Genomic DNA, 23,040 nt, shown 5'->3' with positions numbered 1-23,040 from the left:
CTCAAATTTGCACCAAACCCACAGGGGTAAAACACACTCTAACCAGTGAGTATTTGCCCCATCTCATTGTTGCTGTTGAGTGTGTTTCGCAGCACGGTGGCCTCGTGACGTCATGTTAACCCAGCATCAGTTTTGCAGTGACAGGCTGATGATCAGTCAGTCAGTGCGGTCCACCTCTGACATGATAGAGGTGATGACATGATTTTATTCAGCAGCTCTAGAGTTGTCAGTTTTTAATCTCTGTGATTAACTCCACTTCACTCTGCCTTAAAGGGATAGTTCACCCATTTTGAAAAATGTGATATTATTTTACTCCCCTCCAGCTGTTCTGTAGCACAGTAGTGGTGCTATCTTCCTCTCATTGTTACTGAGTGCTGGATACTGGCTGGATGCTCCAAAAGCTAACTGTTAGCCTCCTGCCATTCAGATTGACTTGCACCCAACTAACACTCTTAAAAAATAACCTCCTTAATCCACTTGAAGGTTTAACATCACTTTACAGGTGTTGCTTTCCAAAACTAAATGGCACATCTAATTACAAATACACATAGATGATAGTTTTCTCAAATTACTGTTTATAACTGTATTTTTCCTGTTATCAGCATCCAAAATGCTCTGGTAACTACTGCACTTCCTATATCACTGACAAGGCTGAGCATAAATGAGAACCCAAATGCACGACTCCGGACAAGAGGTAGAATAAACAGTGGCGAGACAACACAAAACGAACTGGCACAGGACAAAGGGAAACGCGGACTATAAATACACACACAAGGTAATGGGGAACAAGTGGAAACAATCAGGGCGGGGCAGACAGTCAGACCAGGGGAAACACACGAGGGGAAAGGCAAGTGACCTGAAACGAGAGGAGAGTTAAATTTCAAAATAAAACAGGAAGTCACGAGACAAGACACAGCAACACTTAACATAATTTTCTTGACATGACAATCCCTCCACACCAGAGGGACAGCAGCCACCACAGAGATGGAAGTGAGTTTGGTATTGTTTTTTTTTTTTTTTTTTTCTTTTTTTAGTGAACACATGTACATATGTTATAAAACAAAAAACATCTTTCTCTGGAGTACCAAAAGATAGCTGGCATGTAATGCTGTGGCTTCTTCATTTCATCCACTCCCCTCGATGGCACACATCTCTCCCACCTGTCAGGCTCCTTCCAGTCACTGTTGTAACCGAAGAAAAGCACAGAGAGCTTGAACCACACAAGAAATAGTACATTTTTTATGCTTTTGAAGCAGTAAAAATTCTGCTTCACATCACCACACTCAAACTTTATTATTTAACAATTTGAAGCAGTTATTTTAAAGGGTGTTAGCTGGGGGGAAGCCCACCTCAATGGCAGGAGGCTAACAGTTAGCATGTGGAGCATCCAGCCAGCATCCAGCACTCGGTAGCAATGAGAGGAAGATAGCACCACTACTGTCCTACATGATAGTCTATGGGGTATGTGAAATAATATCAACATTTTCATAATGGGTGAACTATCCCTTTAATGCTCCCTTATTATTTTAATACTCCAATTTCACACAGAAACTGTGCTAAAAAGATTCTTTAAAAAAAAAAAAGTCATTGTGCTGTTCCTGTATACACACAGCTACACATTTTATGTGGTTTGAGGCCCTCGCCAACTCACACATTCTAGTTATTGCAGGGAAGTTATTCTAATTACCTCTCCACTAGGGCTTGTTTGCACCATATTTGCTGTGGTTGTATTGTCCGACTGGTGTTTCCCTAATGCTGCATTTTCCACAGCCCTGTCATCACTTCAGTGTGAAACAGATGCTTTGTGCTTTCTTCAGTTATGGTGCGTAGGGGGGAAAAAAGTCCGATGTGTCTTGGTGTTGCAGAGCATCCAGCCAGTGCCTCCAACACCACATGCCTGCATTTCCCTACCATTGCATAAAGATACTGAATATTTCACAAGTATCCCCGATGTGAGGCGTGGTCAGCGCTGAAGTTCATTCAAGATTACCTTGTAGTGTACAGATGCAATCTTAACCACCTTCATAAATATCGCCTTCAGAAGGTCAGATAATTACCAGCAGACTTCTGGATGGTTCCAGCAGTAAATGCCTGGGGATCACAGATTCAATTTCAGTGAGGGAGAGTTGCAATAGTCGGTGAAAGTCTAGTTTATATGATGCTAAGTGGAAGAGAGGATAGATGTTTGGGAAGTCCTGTTGTACAATAAGTGTAAGTTGCATATCTCTAATAACTCTTTTCTGATGAAGCCTAACCGCCTCACAGTGTTCATCCCATGCTGAATCTCTAGCCAAAGGTTTTTATATTTATTACCCCAAACAATGGAATTGGACAGTGGTTATGTTTTTGCCGCATTCTGTTTGTCTGTGCTTTGGTTTGTTTGCTTGTAGGATATCTCAAAAAGCACCCTGATTGGCTAAAGTTGGGTGTTGCAGTGGCCGTGGCTTCATATAAAAATGCATGCAACATCCAAACAGATTGATACAACACAATGAAACTTTGTGGAAGGGTAGAACTGATTCATTTGTTGCACTGATTGGCGAAAGGGGGAATGTGGCGATGGGTGTGATTGCTTTCTAGTTAATTTATAGTTTTGCTTTGTGTTTTCTTGTGTCAGAAATGTGTCAGGAGTCAGCACGATAATTGCCTAATTTTGTATACCGTATTTCACCAATTAATTGCCGGGCCGCAAATAGCCGCCTGGTTCTTTTAAACGCCTGGGGTCTGCACCCATTTTGGGTATTAAACGTCCACCCGAATAACTGCCGGGGCGATTAATTGCATTATATTGAGGTAAACCCAAAATAAGGCTATTCACCTTATTTTTGCAGAAGTAAACAGTTAGCCGCACAATAACTGTGAGGCACTTCCGTTTTCTGTCAAAATAAGTGAGCTAGTTAACGTTTAAAGGGTGTACCGTAATCTTAAATCGACCAACTAACTCTTATTTTGACAGAAAACGGAAGTGTCAGAGGGAACGACTCACAGCGCGAGCGGATTGCACTATGTTTGTATGTACAGACATGTTTACCTTATGCCTTACAGTACTTTTTTACTAAAAAATATGTTGGACAGTAACTGTCATCACAATAGCCGCCTGGTTCTTTTAAACGCCTGGGGTCCAAGTTGATTTTGCGTATTAAACGCCCGGGCTATCAATTGGTGAAATACGGTAGATTCATCAATAATCTGCTGCTTAACCAGGACCGGTCACTGTGGTAGCTGTAGGTAGGCTGAGGCTACATCTGCCAGCTCTTTCTGGGGATCCCAAGGCATTTCCAAACCTGGATATGTGGTCCCTCAACAGTGTTCTGGGTCAGCCCCAGGCATATCTGAAGCTGCAGCCCTTTTGGCCAGTTCCTCTCTGCTTAGTGCAGGCTCTCTCGGGCTAACCAAACCTGGAAGGTCCACAACATCATGAGAGAGGCTCTTAGGGTAGGCACCATCTAACCACAGCTTGAAGTTGTTGCTTGAATGATGGAAGCTTTGAAAACCGTCCCTTTGGACTGCATGTCCCCAACCTCCCTCGGGATGCAGGAGAAGCTCCTTCAGAGGTGTGAGTTGAGGACATCCCGAACAGTATCCTCCACAAGACATCATCACTACACGTTTAGGTGTAACAGGTCTACCTGGTAGTTTCACCATCCATCTGATCCAACTGGCTGCAGACCTGATGAAATGACTATAAAGTTAATCAACGACCGAAGGCTCTAGGAGCTGTGATATCAGATTCATTATGAATAATCCATGGCTGGTGCAGAAGTCTAATAACAAGGCACTACTCAGGGTCAGATCGGGTAGGTCGTTGAACCCAATCACCCCGTTCCAAGTTTCTCTGTCACTGCCAACATGAGCAAGACGTCTTCCAGTGGTACTACAGAGTCCCCAGGTGGTGCCTTGTCCAGAGGTACCCTCAGAGATGAAGCCTCTGGGGCAGTCAAGGCCTCATCATGGCAAGTGGCGCATAAGGCCCTAAGTCTCTAAAGGCCCATTTATGCTTGTTGCATCGCAGTGGTCACAAGGGTCTGCTGAGCCAAAATGACATAACAGCTGTGGACACATCCCTTTGCGAGGGTCCTGTGTGGCGGAGTTTTCACCTGACTGCAGTAGCGGTTTTAGGCACGGGCGAAGTGGGCAGCCGCCCGGGGCGGCATTTTTTCATGTCACATGGGGGGGCGGCACAAGTGCAAAAAAAAAAAAAAAAAAAAATCCTCCTCCTGCAAAGCAGTTTTCTATTACCGTATTCATCTGAATATAAGATGATATTTTTTTCCATTGAAAATGCCCTGAAAAAACGCCCTCGTCTAATATTGGGGGTCTAAGCAAATACACATGTATTGTACTTGCATATGTAAACCAGTAGGTAGGCTCGCCCGATGCCGCGATTACCGGCGAATGGCCGCATTGCGCAGTCACTAATCAGCCATGTTGTCTGTGTCATTGTCCGTTGTGCTGCTGCAGCCGCGTATGAACAAAAGTTGATTTATAATGAAAGGTATATATGGCAGTCTGTGTGCGCCGCTCACCTGTCAGATCCGGCAGACCTGACCAGGTGGGCGCGGCCCGCCTGATGCCGACCGGTCCCAGCTCGCCGGATGGCGGCCGGGGGCTTTTTTTTATGCAAACAAGATTTTGTCCATATAAAAAATATTTTTCCAAAAAAGGTATGTGTGCAGGAGCTGGCGCCCCTGCTCTGGGAGGGGTGCCTCTAGCCGCCTGAGGGGCACCGGTAGCGGCCGTTACCGCCTGGGAAGTTCTTGCTGTGTGTGTGTGTGTGTGTGTGTGTGGGTGGGTGGGTGGGTGGTTGGCGGTAGTAACACGGAAGGGCGCAAGGCAGTAATTTCGCCTAGGGCGGCAACATGGGCAGAACCGCCACTGCCTGACTGCACACATCTGAAAATTTCTAACTATGCGGACATACAGGAAAAAAATAACAATTTCGAGGAAACTGTTGGTGGCAAAGGTGAGGCGCTACAGGCATCTGTATGACTCTACATTAAAAGATCATCACAACAGATGTATGACCAATAATTCCTGGCGTGAAATTGCACAAACTTTCAGGAAAGAAGATACATTGTGTCGGAAAACATGGAAATATCTGAGAGACCAGGAAAAGGAGAAGTCGGGACCCAGAGGGAGACAAACATGTTCACCTGCTATTGTCAAGGAGCTCAATTGGCTGTCACCCTTCATTAAACACAAAGAAACCAACTCAAATGTCACGACACGATAAACAATAAACTTAAAACAATGAAATTCTACCATGTACTGTAGACACTGCCCCCTACAGTTTAGGAAATATTGGTTTGCCTGAAGGAGAAAACCATACAGAAGCTCCAAATCTTTGCTTCTCCTGATTCTGCGGCAGCTCATGTCTGTGCATCCATTTGTGCGAGTACTCCAGACTGGTGGTTGGTTTTTACATGCCAACGACAGTAAAATCCTACCTCCCGTAACATGTAATCGCGGTGAGGCAATCCTCTTGTTCAGCTGGACAAACTCCAACTTGGCAGCGCTCGGGCTCTTTCCTCCCGAGAGAGGTGACGTTTCATGCACCAAGAGCCAGTTTCCATGGCCAAGGTTCAATTCGCCAGGGCCCCGGCCCCGGCCCACCTGAGTGGTATCGCACTCCAAGCACACTCTTCCTCCTGCAGATGGTGGGGCCAAGGGAGCTCAATGTCTAATTCAAGCATATTTTAAACAAAATGTGTAAAATCTTTAATTTATATGATGCATTACAGTTTCAAAATTGGTTGGGCTTTTAAATTCTCCAGTGTGTTCCCAGCCCAAAATAACTCTGCATAACAATGATGTAAATGTGGTGGGTCGTGGAAATCCCTATTGAACATAGAGAATAATCAAAATGAGATCATAGTAACAACATATTAAACTATGCACTGGATTACTATGGAGAGGGATTAATGTAAGCAGTATTATATTTTTGATTTGGATAATGATGAATTTGCTTTTAACTCAAGTGTGCACGTCATTTGTGAAGAGTGGTTAGTCTTTGGGAGGGCGCTGCCTTCTAGTCAACCCAAATGTCCCTGTTGCCTAGTGCCCATCTGCATGATTAAAAATTAATTGACTGAAATTTGAAATTAGACTTTAAAGTTAAATTCACTAATATTCATTCAGTTTCATGTCATTGCATTCATTTCAAATTAGATCTTCCACATTAAATGTTTGTATTAATTTATTCATCAGTTTCATTTTTTAACAGTTCAGCATGAGCATTATAAAAGTCAAATTTAATAAGTGCAGTTTCTGGTGGCATAATCAGAAATTGTTCATTTTCATTGTGCAACACACACACACACACACACACACACACACACACACACACATACACACACACAGGCAAATGAAAAATTATTCACTGGCACAAATGAGACTGTAAAAAGCATCCACTTTTTTTCTGAACAATAACTTTTATTGAAGATGTTTGTGAAGTAGCTTAATCAGTACACTATGTACAATGAATCAAAAATAGGTTAATTATCATTGTCATCACACCGGCTTGCATGAATACATAATTCTCATATGACAAATGTTAAACGACAGTAGTGGTCTAAATTTAGACGCAATCTCCAAACAGGCAATGGCAATATGAGCAACAGCTCATCTGGGTTTGTATTTTCCATTTCATTCACAGAAAGGAAACACAGGATGCCACAATAAAGTGTTTGAACTGTATTGGTAATGTAACAGAAAACAGAAAAGAAATCAAAATGTCTTTGTCTTGCGTTTATTTCTGCGCATTACATGTGAAATCAGGATTTGATACGTAGAAGATGAAACTTTAATGATCCCTGCGGGGAAATTGGGTACTGCATACTGGGAAACGGGAGGATGATATACTGGTGTATGTCAATTGATATTCATTATATGTTAACATTGCTTCTTAAGGGCCTTCTAGTTAAGGCACATTCTGATTTCTTAGGAGGTTACATCAAGTCAGCAAAATTGTTATTTCTGGGCACACTCCCATTCAGCTTGAGAGGTCGACGTTTTCTGTTTTTATGACGTTTAATTCTAAGACCCTACTCTTAATATACATCTCATAAATACAGTGGTGGCAGGAGACATATAATGTATAATGTACATAACACAACATAACATCTGGGTTATATGCACTTAATGGCACAAGCTCCACAATGATTTCCGCTGCTTTCTGAGATGTTGCACTGAAAGTCTTCGGGATGCGAGCGCAGGAATAAAAACTGTACAAACTGTTTGCTGGACCATTGCTGTTGAAGGGCTAGAAAAATAATCCAGTGGCCCAGCCTGTCCAGGGGTGTTGTGACGTCCTCTGTCGATCATAGAGGGGGGGCTCGTGTTCGGTATACAGAGAACAGGGTGCAGATGTCAGGAACCCGAGGGAGTCACCAGAGGGATGAGTGTGACGGACGTTCAAACGGCCTTCCTGTCTGTCCATGCTGAAACACACACAGCAGTGTCTTCAAATTGAAACCTCATATTCTCTTGTCTCCTGCAAAGAGAATATAAACGGTGAGTCAAGAAGCGAGCTCTGTTCCAGGACACAAACATTTAGACCTCTCATTAGATCAGGTGTAGTCAAAGGGGCCCATTTGGGAAGATTTTATTTGATACAGTCTTGATTTGTGCTTACACTGAAGGCGGAAACAATGAATGAAATCTGGGATTAAATCATCCCTATACATCCCCTTCTTAGGATCATTTCTACAGTGATGCTATTCTTCAATTTGCCTGGGGAGCCCTGGGAGTCCTTTGGCCCCACTTTGACAGCCATTGTCATGAACTACGCTCAGTTAAGAGGAAATGTTGCCCATCGCTGCCCCTTGGTGGTGACTACCAGTACTGCAAGCTACACTGCTGCAGCAGGGAGGGGCCAAGGAGGGTTACACCAGGCACATACAGTGTATGAGACGCTCGTGTTACGGGTTTTTAATTAGAGAAGACAAAGGAGTGTAATCCTGAGGGACAGGGCTTAAACTATCTCACCTCATTGTTCTTCACAAGTGCCAGCATGGAAAGAAGAGAGAAAAAAAGAATGAATCAAAAGGAAGAGCAGAAAACACGATCACATGACAAGTTCTGAAATGATACAGCAACATATACCTGATTGATAGAGATCACATGGACTTACAAGATCTAGAGGAGGGTAAACCCCACCTCTTTATGTGCAGAATAGAGTTTAATTGGAAAATACAGCTAACTTTTGTTTGATAGTGATCAGCACAAGGTCATAATTTGCCCAGCTTTTATTTACTTGCAGAATACATCCTATCACAACATAGCTACAGAGGAAATGTGAAAATAAAAAAAAAATTAGTTTTGAGATTAATCTAAGAAAAAACTCAATAGAGGAAAAAATAAATTACGGATAAAAAAAAAAAAACAGATAAAAAAGTCAGAATTCTGACATTACTGAGATTTTTTTCTAATCCCAAGGGTGGAAAAACTCAGAATTCTGACTTTATTCCGAGTCCGACTTGAAATCTTCAAATGGAGCAGAATCAGTGTAAGGATGTTAAACAGCTCATAATTCCCTCTTCTACTATCTCTATTGTACTGTGGCGAAGGCATCAGCAAATTTCTCAAGGTTTTTAAATCACAGTGGTGGAGGGCTCACTGTGAGTTTAGACCAAATGCAAAGTGATTTTTTTTTTTTTTTAATTATTGTGTCTATTCACCTCTTTGGTTTGACTTTTTATGCAACTGCACCGCATGAAGAACTCTCATTGTGTTTGGTTTGAACACACAAGATTATACTGTCCATTAGCCCGACCCCAAGCCTGTTAATGTCATTAGTAACACCTGCGTTTACCCTGCTATTTCATGTCAAAATGGCTGCTGTGAAAAAGGGCTATTCCCTATTCAAAGAGATGGGTCTGATCTTGTCAGTCACGATCCCACCACCTGTGGGCGTTTCAACGATGGCACCTGATTGCCCTGTCTCCTCCTGCTGTAAAAACAGAAGGTTAAAGATTTCTTCTGGCTTTATATCTCCTAATTAAAAAGTCGCAGGAGAAACAAGATGTGATAAGGAGAAACGACTAAACCATGTGAACTGGAATGCCCCCTCATGTGCCATATTGAAGTGAATCACACCAAAGTGAAATTTCGGAGCTCTTATCCATTTTGTAACTGAGAAACACAGTGATCACATAGGCTATTTGACACTTCACCAGCAGTGAACCAAAGTTTTATTCTTTTTATACCCCTAAATTACCATAGCTGTTGGAACATAATGTGCAAAGAACGACGATGACAGGTTTAGTCAAAATTTATGATCCCTGAAGGGAAATTCCACATCAACCCACACAAACACAATTCAAAAGATACATTAAATGCAAAATAAAAGACGCATCAAAGTTTGGCAACAAGGCAAAAATACATGTCACCCAAAGGAGACACAGACATTCCCTGTGAAGATTTTCAATCAGCGGAGAGATTAATGAGCCGCCATGTCTCCTCTGTCTCTATAATCACATTATGAAACAGCTGCGTTTGTTAAAGGGGCAAAGTTGTGCATCCTACAGTTTTAACACAGCTGTCAACATGGTCATTTAACACAACATTTATCAAATAAGACTAATAATTAAAACCTATGCTTTGGAGAAAATGTGACAACAGGTATACGGAATATGGCAATTACATTTTCCAACATGCTTTTGACGGTTTGATGTTTTTTTAGACTTGGTCTTCCTCACTCATTATTTTTGCATCATCCCCCGGCCATGTCTCTTTACAGGACAGAGGGGAGGAGATTCCTCTAGCGACTTTGAATATTTTTAAAGATGGCGGTTAATTTTTATGTGCTGAGTCAGTGAGGAGAACAGGATGGTAGGTAAGATTTTGGCCAAATGGTTTGCATCTCATATAAAATTCTAGTATACATTATGTTGAATATTCTTTGGGCCCATGATTTTTGTGAGGTGATAATAGATGCCATGCTAATGCTATACGCGCACTGTTTCCGTAACATAAATTGCATTATCTTTAAGTTGATTTATACAGATTTTTTAAATGTATTATTGTGTTTAGTGCCACTCAGTTTAGTTCATGCATGCATTTGTAATGCAAAAGTCATGTTGGGGCGCCGCGCACGCTGGCTGACCCCAAAGTTCTCCTGATCCTGTAACCCTGTATTTGTCATGTCTTTTTGTGTTTCTTGGATGGAATGTAACTTAAACCAAATTTCCCCCTGGGGACAAATAAAGTATGATTGATTGATTGATTGATTGATTGAAAAGTTGGATAAATCCAACACATGCAATGGTCATACAGAGCATAATGCAATGTATCTGCAGCATAAACACATGCAGCAACACACTCTCCAATTGGGAATGAATGAAATCCCAGACTTCCAATTTGTTGCAGTCGGTGTGTTTACAGCTTAACCCACGAGCACACATTATGCTGAGTGGTAGTAAACTGTATTAACCCTACAGCACACACTATATTGTGAGACAGTAATCTCTGCTAACACTTATGCATACAGGACGGCAGCTGCCAGTAGTGGTCGAAAGATATAGACCATGACAAGTTATCGCCCCAAATTTGCACTCAAGTTGAAGTTATTACTACAACAAGATGAGTTAAAATGTGTTAGCGTCTCCTCTCAAGTTATTCAAATATGTCATTTATCAAAATGAGTGATGTGTGTCCATGAAACTAAAATGTCCATTTGAAAAAGCAGCAGCAACAGGTTGTAACATAAAAATGCAGTTACAGTTTTTTTCATTCGCTTTTTCCAGTATAATGAAACTGGGATCCACTTTGTCGTCATCTTCACCTCCAAACCACAGCAGAGGTTTTCTTTTGCAAATGTGTTCATACCTTTTCATTGGATTCACACATCTTTCAGGCTCTTTTGCACAACACTTCTCACATGTGTCATTTAAATGGCCCTGACTCCATTGACTTCACTGTGGTAGTCAAAAGCAAAACATCTGCTCACAGCTGATAGAAATGACCTGCATCACTGTGAAATCACTAGTGCACCTGCATCACTACCCTTTCCATAAATCACCATTCACCAAACAATCAGTATGAACCTACAAAAAAGGGCCTATAAATTGTATTCTGTATTTTTTTTTTCTCAACTCCTTTGAGTTTTTCTGTGTAATACTGTATGTGACTTACCGTATTTCAGTTTTTCCCATCAATACAGTATAATTTCACTTCAAAGTCTTTCTGAGTTTGGATGCAATTGTTTCTTGTAAGTTCACATTTGAATGTGCAGCACACAGGAGAACCTTGTTCAAACTGATAGCTGTATTTTGTATTCTGCTGTCAGCTGTGTTACAGTACAGTAAAGCTGATAGAAGAAATCTACTCATTTGGGCAGAAGTTGAGTTGTTTGAGGGAAATATTGGATTTTGCTACTTGCTTTACAATATGTAACTATGTAAATTGTCAAAAAAATGACTGCAATACACACAGGAAAAAAGTAAGGTTGAACCTGCTCAGACTGAAAAGGGTGTGTTGCATTTTGGTGTTGAGTATGAAGTGAGTGAGTGGCTGGATTATGTCGCTTGACTGCGAGTTGTATTGGGCGGTGACAAAATGTGAGAGCCTTTTGCAAACAAAATGTGTTATTTTGGGAAGTGCACCTCTCATTAGGCCTATGGATTAACTGTTTTAATACCAGCATTTCTGAGTTGACAAAGGAGGTAAAGCGATTGAAAAAAACTGTAATTCTAAACAGCAAACAACTTATTAAATGAAAATAAGAGTGCCATTAGCATTCAAAAAGAGTGCAGCCGACGTAAAGACATATTCACTCTTTGGTGATAATTGCTAGATAGTCATGTCATGTCAGTAAAGTTTGCTGAATTGTCTTGAATAGAGATTAGAAGAGTAAGAGTGACTCTATCTACCTGCTAGACAGATTATGGTTCTAGACTATCTATCGCATATCCCCACTGTACTGAGGGTATTGACAAGGTGGTAGAGGACATTAACCACATACACTGTATGGACAAAAGCATAGTGCGTAAAAGTGGCCGACGCTCTGCTGCCTCAGTAACTGCAGAGCTCCAAACCTCCTCTGGCATTAACATCAGCACAGAAACTGAGCGTCAGGATTATTTTGGGGGGCATTTCTGCTTTAAGGGTGAAGGGAAATCTTAATGCTTCAGCTCACCAAGACATTTTGGACAATTCTGTGCTTCCAGCTTTATGGGAACAGTTTGGGGAAGGTCCTTTTCTGTCCCAGCATGACTGAGCCTCAGTACACAAAGCAGCTCCATAAAGGCATGACTGGCAAAGTTTGGTGTGGAAGAACTTGACCGGCCCGCACAGAGCCCTGACCTCAACCCCATCCAGCACCTTTGGGATGAACTAGAATGGAGATTGTGAGCCGGGCCCTCTGGTCCAACACCAGTGTGTGACCTCACAAATGCACTTCTGGATGAATGGACAAGAATTCCCACAGACACACTTCAAAATCTGGTAGAAAGCCTTCCCAGAAGAGTGGAAGCTGTTCTAGCTGCAAAGGGGTGATGTGGAGGTGGTCCAATACTTTTTGTCAGTATAGTGTATCTCACCATGCAGCACATCTGTGTAATCTGGTACTCATAAATCTGTCTATAGGAAGCGCCCACCTGCTTATTGCTAACAAGTCTCTTACTCTGGACAGAGCTTGTGGCCAGCTGTCACTCAAGTGTTAACAACAAGCATGAAGCATCACAGCCAATGATCCAGGGACAGATGGAAGATCATGTCCTCCTTTCTTAACTGGTCATTTGGCAGACACGGTGTATTTTGTTGGACTGTGTCCTCAGCGTTGGCACGACTGATGAATCCCATTTTTCCCTACTTTCTGATTTGGTGGAAACAGAGGGGGGAAACTAGCAGTATGCGTGTCCACCAAGTTTGAATGTTAAATTGGAACAAACCACCCACTGAATGCAACATACAAATTGAAATGCACCCATTACTAGATAAATAACCAAGGTGACATTCTGGACATTTTGGGAATAAATGGGAATAAATGAGATGACCGCTGGCAGACACTGGAAATGTCAGTAGCAATTACTCTCATTTAGGTCTGGGAGATGAGTTTGCACCATGGATAGTGCTATAAGTGCACAATCTAAGACAATGAGAGTCATAAATATAAAGCAAATTGAACGCTGGTGGAGTGTTACATAGTTATAGTTGTATGGTGTTGTATAAGCAGTTGTATAGTTACCTGGACGTGACATGAGTCCACACGGTGGTGAAATATCCTCATTAGTTGCTCCATGTAGCCCTGGGCTGTTAATCCACAATACTGTATTTGTGCCTCTCCATTCACCTCCATAGTGTGACAAAACAGGCTCCAAAATAACACTTTTAGCACATAATCCAACTCCTACCAAACAGATTATCAACTTTTGGAAGAATTTTTTTTCTGTTTTCTAGTTATTTGAATTGGCGAGTAGATCCGGCAGGTAGCATCTGCAGGAATCCTCGGCATCTGTGACGTCTGAGTTGAGCTTATGCCAGGAAGAGACAACTTGTTAATAATTTCAAAAATAATTATACTTGCACAAAAATAGGTAACAGGGCTTGTTGTGTTTTTTATATTGGTATAATCTGCTTTTCTAACATTTGTTCATGTGTTAAAAGTGTTATTATGGGAGCTATTTTGCTATGGAAGTGAATGGATAGATAGAAAAGAGATAGAAATCCAGTGTTGTGGATTAGCAGCCCAAGGGAGCACGGAGCAGCTAATGAGGATGTTTCACCACCATGAGGACTCGTATCACATCCAGGGAACCCGACAACCCAACCCAAAGTTTACTCTCGCTTTAAAGGCTCAGCAGCCCTGCTGCACCAGCAGAGCATTTGTTTCGACCGTAAGCTGGGCTGTAAAGTCCACACTAAACATTATGCAGAACCTCGTCAGCTTCACACTAAAGCTGTGCCTTTGTGTACCTACACTGTGGAGAGTTTCATGGACCCAGATGGAGCTTTTTATTTTTGGTTTGTTTTTCAGCTCTTTTTTCTGTTGCTTTCTCGCCCAAAGAGCCAAAGCAAGTGCCCTCTGCCTACACATCTTTTTGTCAAGACCTCAGTTTCTGGTAAAATTAGCTAAACATTCTGATTGACAAGTGATGGAAAGAGCCCCCCCCCCCACACACACACACCCTCGAGCGCCTCATAAAAAAAGACAGCAAGCCACACCTCGCGTTTTGCAGACTGTCAAGCGTGTCTGGTCTTAACCAACCAGTAACCACAACAGTGTTGCCGTGGTGATATATTTTCCTCCGTAGCCAGTAATGTGAGGCAAAATCAATTTCTCCCACCCTAGATTATGGCAGGCTGACAATAATATTAATTAATTTACATCATAGCATGAGAAAATGAGAATAAACCTTTCTTGTTTAGCGTCATTAAATGCCAACAAATATGTCATCTCAACCAAAGTATGAGGATTCATTTGTAGTATGTCTTCCATATCTGGCATAATCAAAGTCTTATATCCTCACGTAAACACACACAACATCAGTTTAACTGCAATTTCATGTAGTTGAACTTAAAGCAACTCCCCTTCTCATGAAAAGGATACCGCAAGAAGTTTTTCCATCTCTGTCATCTATTTGCCATACCAAAATTATTTCACAATGACTTTATGCCCACTAGGTTGCAGGAGTAAGTTGTAAACTGGAGCTGCTTCGGATGGGGCAACTATCAAAATTTTAGGAAAGTGTGAAGTTTTATTCAAGCTAGCCCACATTTGAACAAGTGCAAGAGGCTGCAGGATTCAACGAAAACCACAGGAGACAAAATCCTGTGCTTTAGACGCCCTGTGGTGGTTCTTGTGGTATAGGATACTCATTAGGAAGAAGAATCTCATTCTCACAGGCTCTCAGGTTTGATGTATGGTATTAATCTATGCTGGCTCTATAGTGGGCTGTGCTATTTTGAGGATCAACCTGGTTCATGGATACAAATCTCTTGATGTGCGATTTTTTTTCCTCCTCCAGTGGCCCCTTAGCTGATCAGTCTGTTATCCCTCTTGCAGTCGCTCTCTATTTCTCAGTCTCACTAGGTCTTAATCACACACACACACACACACACACACACACACACACGGGCACATGCTGACTTACCGTTGTTTCATAAACGGAGTTGTCAAAGGTAGACTCTCCGGTGATGTGGTCGTAAGGTAAAGTGGAGGACAGCGGGAGTCGTAGAGGTTTTCTCTGGACCCTGACCCGGGGCAGATAAAAAAAACAAACAAACAAAAAAAAAAAACATTGATATAAAACACAGGAAATCATATCATAAACTGTGTCACAGGACCTGAAGGCACTCATGAGCGACCCAGAATAGAGGTACTGTAAAGGGATAGTCCAGGGATCCAGTCAGAGCACATTCACATTCAGTCACATAATGTAATGTAATGGAGTGTGTGTCAGATAGGCGGGTGACTCTGGAAACTGATTGTTTTGGTCACACACTCTGGTTGGGTTTCCCTTACACAGTTTCTGGACTTCTATATTTTCTCTTGAACCTATATTTAGAATTAAATTACAAGAAAATGACTGGAAATTACTACAAAATTACAAAAAACATATAACCCACACTTACACGCATATATATGTGTATGGAAGTAATAGACAGTTAGCAAACAAGTAGTAAAAAGTACAAGTAAAATACCATAAAATGACCAGAACATAAGAACAAAAAGTAAAAAATGGCAAGGAATTGCCCTGAAAATTAGAATAAAGGTCTTTTTTTGGAGCCAGAAAACAATTACTGTAATTATATATTTAAAATTAAAAAAAAAAAAAAAAAAAAAAGCTACCATAAAATTACCACAAATATACCAAAAATGGTTAAAGAATTACAAGAAAATTACAAAAATAAATGTCCCCCAAAAACATCAAAAATCAAAATAACAAATTTCGTTCAGAGGATGTAAAAAACCTTTTCAATATAAAAGTCCCTTTGGATTTAAAGTGTGAACTGTGTGAGCTGGATGGGGCCAGTCCTGCTGTGTATTAAAAATACACTTAAGAGATTTGTTTTTTAAGTAGTGCAGTCACTCGTGGCATAAATGATCATTGTGACCTATTTTATTTATTTTTTTATTTTTTAGAGAGATAGTAGTGAAAACCTGCCTGACCCAAATATAGCAGTTAAAATTCTGTGCGTATAGTGGGTGTCTGGCATCAGAGAGGAGTTTGTCTGCTCTGCTGAAGGATCTGGATTTAAAGATGTAATCCACACCAGTTGCTGCTGTTGCACTTCCAAACCAACATATGATGCCTCCCCAGGAAGGGGCTCTCAAAAACATTTTAAGCGCGCAGCACCCAGCATTAAAGCAGTCACACATGTTACAGAAAATATAGCTTTTTGCTGCCTCTTTTCAGCCATGAATTCTGCACTTTGGTTCCAGTGCATCTCCCAGCCTGGAACAGCAGCAGGGTTATCTGCACTGCCTGACTAACTGTTTGGGTTTGGCCTTTTGTTGGTTGTCAACCAGAGCGGAGACTCTCTCCTAAAATCAATGGACATCTCTTTTGTCTTGGAGGTGTTGAGGAGGAGATGGGATTTTTCACACCAGCTCAGTTCAGTTCAATAATGCGTTATTACCATGAAAATGCAGCAAACACAATATTGCCAAAGCAGATTTTACAATGCAAACTGAAAGGCAGAGTGAGGAAAATATGAAAACAATAATGACACAAACAACATACAAATAGAATCGCCGTGATTGGAGGAAAAGGCTTTTCTGCTGTTAAAACACACTGCTTGTTGTCTCTCCCTCAGCAGAAGGCAAAGCTTCTCCTCTTTTTGCAGCAGCTGAAGAATGGGATGATGTTGGTGAATTTTTTGCCATCTTGTCTGATTTGAATCTATCCGTTGCATGCAACTGGAAGCTGCGAGTCTAACCCTGCGGCTCTTTGTACGCAGAGGTTGCGCACTCTTTCTTTCTGTGGGCAGCCAGTTCTGCCGGTGTCAAGCCTTTTCAGTGGCTAGCTTTGGTCTTTCACCTCAGTCAAATATTTTGCTGCTATGTGTTCTGTTTCTGGGCTGAATTCACATATTGGCCTGATTCTGTCGTGCACGCTGTGTTTGCTACTTGTCTTTGTTTTTCTCTGTGCACTTCTAGGATGTTTCAACGAAACCCTGCATGTGTGGCTTCTACTGAGTATTCAGATGTTGCTGCCATTTACTGAAGGGCAACATGCTCAATTACTGGTTAGATATTTTGAGTCATGCATTGTTTTTTTTATGTAATTTTTCCCACAAGTCCACAGAGAGCCCTTCTTGCTTTGTCATTGACTTCATCCATAGCCAAAGAGAAGCTTCCTGTGGAACAAAATGTTAAATCTAAATATGTGTGGTCTGTTCTTGTTGTTATATCTGACATAAAATGTTCCAGCACCATAAACTCCTCCACGGTCCATTTTTTGTCATATCCAGATTGTGTCCAGATTGATTTTAGGAAGTCATGACAGGCAAAAAACTACTTGAAATATGATTTTTGCAAATCAGATCCAACCCACATTCAGAAGTGATTTGAGATCAGCTTCCAATTAGATTTCTCCAGATCAAAATCGGCTTTTTTGTGTTATTGCAATGCGACACACAACGACGACATCAAACCCAGAGTGATGGAGGTGTGAGCAGAATCCCAGCTGCTGCCAGCAGAGCGACATGCAGGACAACACAGAGGCAACAGACGCTGAAATAAACCGTCTGCCGGCTCTCTGTGGGGAGGCTTCAGTACGTTTCTGCTCCTTCCACACTGGAAAGCTGCATCATCAGCGTACAAAGTCACACTGTGATGACAACACCTACATTGTTACCACAGCAACCCTTTCAGATAGGTCGGTGATCTGATCTGAATCTGATCACGTGCAAAAAGAGTGTTGAGAGTCTGTCTTAAAGATCTGATTTAAGAGACGAATCTAATTTGCCTGCAGCCTGAACAAGAACAGTAATTTACATCTAAAGTCCTTGAGTATTGACATAGACTATTTGTTAAGTTATGATTTTGCCTCTGGAAATGACCCATAAAACCTGAGCAAAACTTCAGCAAAATGTGAAATTAATATGTTAGTGGGTAATTTGTTGTATCTTCAAGTGAATTTCTCTGGCCTTATAGAGTATTCAATCAACATTTATAAGGCGATAATCAAGCTTTAGTTCCGTTGATGTCTTCAGTTGACTGATTCCACAAGAACTTTCCTTCCAGATTTACGGTTCTTCCAGCGTCTTCTTTCCCTGTTTCCTCCAAACAAACCAGAGTGTGAAATGCATCACTTCCTGAGAGCCCGTGGATTTTTCTCAAGAGCTACCAGACACCAGACAAGGGTTTAAAACAGTGAAAGTATTTCATCAACCAGCCAGAGGTTGAATCACTGAGAGGCTGGCAAAAGAGAGAATTACAATGTAGGGGTGTGTCTGAACCTACTTTGAGAAGTAGAGGTAGATCCCAAAGATGAGGATGAGGAGGAGGGTGACGGGGATGAAGACAACAATAGCCATGTGTGCCCCCTCCATTCTTAAGTCTGCAGTAGCCACTATGGGAGAGAGAGAGGGGATATTCAGAGATAGTCATTGAATACGCATCGCTAACCTGTTTCCTCTTCAGCTCCTCTGTGCTGAACATGTTTCATAACCCTTAACTACATTCAAACCCCTTTACAAACCTTTTGCTTAATTTTCGGAAATGCACGGCTCCCAGAGGCTGTTTTCCTTAAATGCTGAAAACTTGACTTGTCAGAGATATTTATTGGGTTTTCTCCTCTAACAGCAGCAGAGGGAATATCACGGTGGTATAATTTAAAGAAACTCGTTTCAGCTAAGTGCGCTCCACCAGCTTTTATCACTGCTTGCAGTAATCACCCCTCTCAAATCTTATATCATTATGCAATCATGTTAAAAAAAAAAAGAGAGAGACAAAAAGAAATAGTCCCAGCTAAATGACACTTACCGTCTAATCTGTGTTCGTCGTAATCTGTTGAGTGGGCTGGAAAGGACACAGCAGAGTTCATATGTTAAACCTGGGCAGCAGAACTCAGTTTTAAAAGATAAAGCGGTGCACTAGAGCTCGGTTTAAACCAAGTTAGAGCTTCATCACTCCTGATCTGTCTGAATTGAGGGAAATGGGCTGGGAAACACACACACATGCACACACGCACACACTCACACACTCACACACACAAAACCACAAACGACACATTACATACCAGCCTCTTGAGCAGTTATAGAGTACAATTTAATTCTTGTCTCATTTACTTAATATTTAACCTGATTATTTTCCGCCATTATCACACTGTTTCCTATTTATGTAAATGTTCACCCCTTAGTTATATACTTTTTTATTACTATATATTGTTTTTGTTGGCATTTCCAATGTTATTACTCGCAGTTATTACTATCATTGAAATTATTTATATTCTTTACATATCATGATATAACCTTATTATATTTTAAACTGTACAACTTTCCCCAGCACACACTTACAAACATCATTTATACTAATACTACTGATTCAGATACCCCTTCTCCATACATAACTATAGTTGCTATTGATATAACAAGCACACACACACACATGCACACACATGCACAGACACGCACACACACATGCACATACATCCATGCATGTACACATAACTAGTGACACATCTCATTCCTGTTTTGTTTGTTTGACTTGTTTTGTCTTGCACTGTTTTGCTTTGTCTAATTCATAATTTTATACTAACTGCATTTACTTACTGTAAATATTGCGCATTTGCGGAGAAAAAAAATCTTGTTGTCATGTTTCTAAGCATTTCATTTCTGAACTTCTGCCCCCTCTCTGCTCTCTCCATTTTACCCATGACTTTGAAGGCAGCCAATTAATTACAGTAATGTTTACTAATGAGTCCCAGTCAAAATACATTTGTAGGCCTGAATAAATGACAAAACTATTGTGTCCTTACAGCACCCGTTAGTTTGAGTCCCTTAAATCAGAGTCCAGGCTCAAACTACGCCTGCTGTTGCGGCCTATAGACTGGAACAGCCTTCCTCAAAGTGCCAGGTCAACCGAATCAAACGCCGTTTTTAAAAATCGATTAAAGACCTACTTTAACTCTCAGGCCTTTCAGAGTGACTGATGTGTTTTACCTGCTTTTTTGAAATGTGCTTAGTCTTTTTTTGTTTAGCTTGTTTTATCTTTTTTTTTTTCCTTATAACCTTGTGAAGTGCTTTGTAACATAGTATTTTCTGTTGAAGGTGCAAAATTACAGGATGGTCCAGAGAGCCAAGTTTATGACTTTTTTAAGGCCTTTGTAACACAACCTGGAATTGAATTTAGGTCCAACTAAAAAAAAAAAAAAAAAAAAAACAGACTACAGAGAGAAAAAAACAGCATATTTCTGACAGAACAGAACTAATGGGAACCAACAATAGCAAACTTCAAATGAGGAAGAAAAAGAACACAGGAAATTAATTGTCAAGGCGTATGAAGTCCATCTGTGTTTAGTGAAGCAGACAGGATGCATATTGTACTAGTAAAACTCCTCTGTATCAATCAAGCAATCAAACAGGGAATTATGAGTAGAAATGCAACATAAAGAAAGCAGGCATTGATTAAAAGATGAAAAAAAGTCTTCCAATGATTGAATAACTTTTAAGACCTTCAATTTATTTTAATAGACTTCCTTTAATAGACTTCATAAATTTACACTGTAGTGTTGTGTAGACATCAGCCTGCAGTTCCTCACCTCTGCAGACAGGTGGCAGGCTACTCCACTGGGTCGGGTGTCCAGGGACACAGTGGAGAACAGGCTCCCCCAGCAGCATGTGGCCAGCCAGGCAGGAGTAGTGGAGGGTCTCCCCAACTTGGAAGAGGAGCTTGTTGGAGCTGGGGATACCGTAGGTGGGGGTCCCCGGGTGAATGCAGGGCTCAAACGTCTCCGCTGCAGGGGACCGGGCACAAACAACAAAAGTGCACAAAATGTGATTGAATTTCAGAGTTTCGGTGTCCTGTGATACTCCAAGAGCCATTTCAGAGGCTTTTTCCACATCAACAAGAAGGAAAATCTGAGGGAAACTGGCATAAAAATTTGTAAGTTATTAAACATCAGCACAAACTTACTCTTTATAAAAGTATCATTATTGGTATCAGCCTTCAAAAAAACCCATATGGCTTGAACCCCGGCTTGTGAATGTGTGTGTGTGACAGTGTGTATGCATGTGTGTGTAGATGTGCATGTTTTATTGATGCTCACATGTGCACACGTGAATGTTGCCTTTGATGTCAAAATGAATTTTGTTGAATGGATTTGAGAGAGGGAGATGTCTCGTTTATATTGTAATTATCAGCGGAAATGCCCATGGAACAAATGGAATAATAAAAATGAAAGTACAATAAAGCACTGGAGTATTGGATTCTGATGGCGGGCAAGGAGTAGGTGAACTGATTTAACTTTCAAATATATCTGGAATTTGATATTTTTATTTGAAGTGTGATGGAGCTGTTTCCAAACTTTCTGTCATTTTCCTGTAATCCTACGCTCGCTGACAGACAAACAGATATATGAGCACACACATTAACCATCACCACCACCTGATCCCAGAGCCTTGAATCTCCTTTTACTTCTTTTACTTGTCAAAATAAAAGCATGTCGGGCTGATTCGAACATAATTTCCTCTTAAAACAACCTTGGAGGCTCTTTTTGATTTTAATTAACGTCTTACACATTGCCACTTTGCAAAGGGGAGATTTACTGTAGGTTGGCGCTGACTAATAAACTTAATTTAACTGGGCAAAAGGAAATGATTTTGGAGTGGGTGTGCCGGGTCATTCTTCTGTGTGAGACAGTCATGAGCACAGGGCTCATTCAATTACTCTGTCCAAAAATATATCTATATAATCCAAATGGTTTATTCCAAAATCTCCTCATCTTCAGGACGGGTGACAATATGCCCAAAGGATTACAGAGAAAGACGTTTCCGAATGCAAAACAGAAACTGTCCTAAAGATATCACACACATTTATACATACACAGCTGTTCATATTTTATCACTATATGGTTTGCTTTATAATATTTATTTTGTTTGCTTTATTTTCTGCCTGTTGCAGGCCACCGTAGTTCACTGGTAGAGCAGGGAACTATCAGTTGCTAGTGTTTGGGGATCAGTTCTGGTATTTTAAGGTGTTCCCACCAATTGGCATCATGTCAACAATTAACTTCGCTGTTCCAGAATATACATAAACCACAGTTATACTAATCTGTTGGTTTTGGTAATGAATCAGGCTGATCAATACCACACTTGTTGTCTGTGGGAAAACCTTAACCTGACCTCATTCTAATGTAAGATTCTCATCAGATTCCTCACAGTAATGCTTGAATATTATTCATTATTCACATTCTCATTATCATTATATTTTGTTTAAAGCAAAACTAAGCTTTGGTAGTGTTGGGTTGTGTAGTTACCTGGGTGTCATGAGTTTGTCATTTGTGTCTCTCCATTCACTTCCATAGCAAAACAACTCCCAAAATAACACTGTTAGCACCTACATAAACTTGAACAAAGCAAATTATACCAGTAAACATTCTTTCTTGTCATATTCCTGTTTGAATTGGAAAGTAGATCCGGCAGGTAAGGACCTAGTAGTGCTTTCCCAAATAATTGTAATTACATGAAAAAAGGCATAAATGGCATAATCTGCTTTGTTTGACTTAATTTCTGTGCTAAAGTTTTATAAGTTTTATTTTTGAAACTTTTTTGCTGCACTATGGAGGTGAATGGAGAGATAGAAAAACAGTATTGTGAACAGAGGAACTAATGAGGATATTTCACCACCATGTGGACTTACATCACATCCAGGTAACTTCACACCCCAAACCTCTATCAAAGTTCAGGTCTGCTGAAAGTGCAGAGTTTAGTGTTTTCACGATGGTCTAAATGCTGTTCAAGAGGCTTTTTCATTCTAAGAAGAATCAAATCCTGTTATCCACCCAGAATACTGGCTCCAGCACACACTCAGTGTTGACTTTATCAGGTCCACCTGTACGAATCGCTAATCTCTTTTATGGCTATTCATCCATT

The 23,040-nt window shown here is 40.9% G+C and overlaps 1 protein-coding gene across 1 annotated transcript in view; it reads right to left on the bottom strand.

Moving 5' to 3' along the window:
* Positions 1-6,417: 6,417 nt before the first annotated feature.
* Positions 6,418-23,040, bottom strand: part of sez6b (seizure related 6 homolog b) — a 191,246-nt gene continuing 174,623 nt past the window's right edge. Inside the window, exons 13-18 of the mRNA XM_030067513.1 lie at positions 20,709-20,903; positions 18,932-18,967; positions 18,410-18,518; positions 15,093-15,192; positions 7,987-7,995; positions 6,418-7,492 (exon numbers count right to left, since the gene is read on the bottom strand). Coding sequence (XP_029923373.1) covers positions 7,463-7,492; positions 7,987-7,995; positions 15,093-15,192; positions 18,410-18,518; positions 18,932-18,967; positions 20,709-20,903 — 479 coding nt within the window. The 3' untranslated portion in view covers positions 6,418-7,462. The remainder of the gene's footprint in view (positions 7,493-7,986; positions 7,996-15,092; positions 15,193-18,409; positions 18,519-18,931; positions 18,968-20,708; positions 20,904-23,040) is intronic.

Source organism: Myripristis murdjan, chromosome 13, assembly GCF_902150065.1.
Source record: "Myripristis murdjan chromosome 13, fMyrMur1.1, whole genome shotgun sequence".
NCBI lineage: Eukaryota > Metazoa > Chordata > Actinopteri > Holocentriformes > Holocentridae > Myripristis > Myripristis murdjan.
Note: the sequence above shows the minus strand (reverse complement) of the source record. Positions and strands in the feature narration are given on the sequence as shown.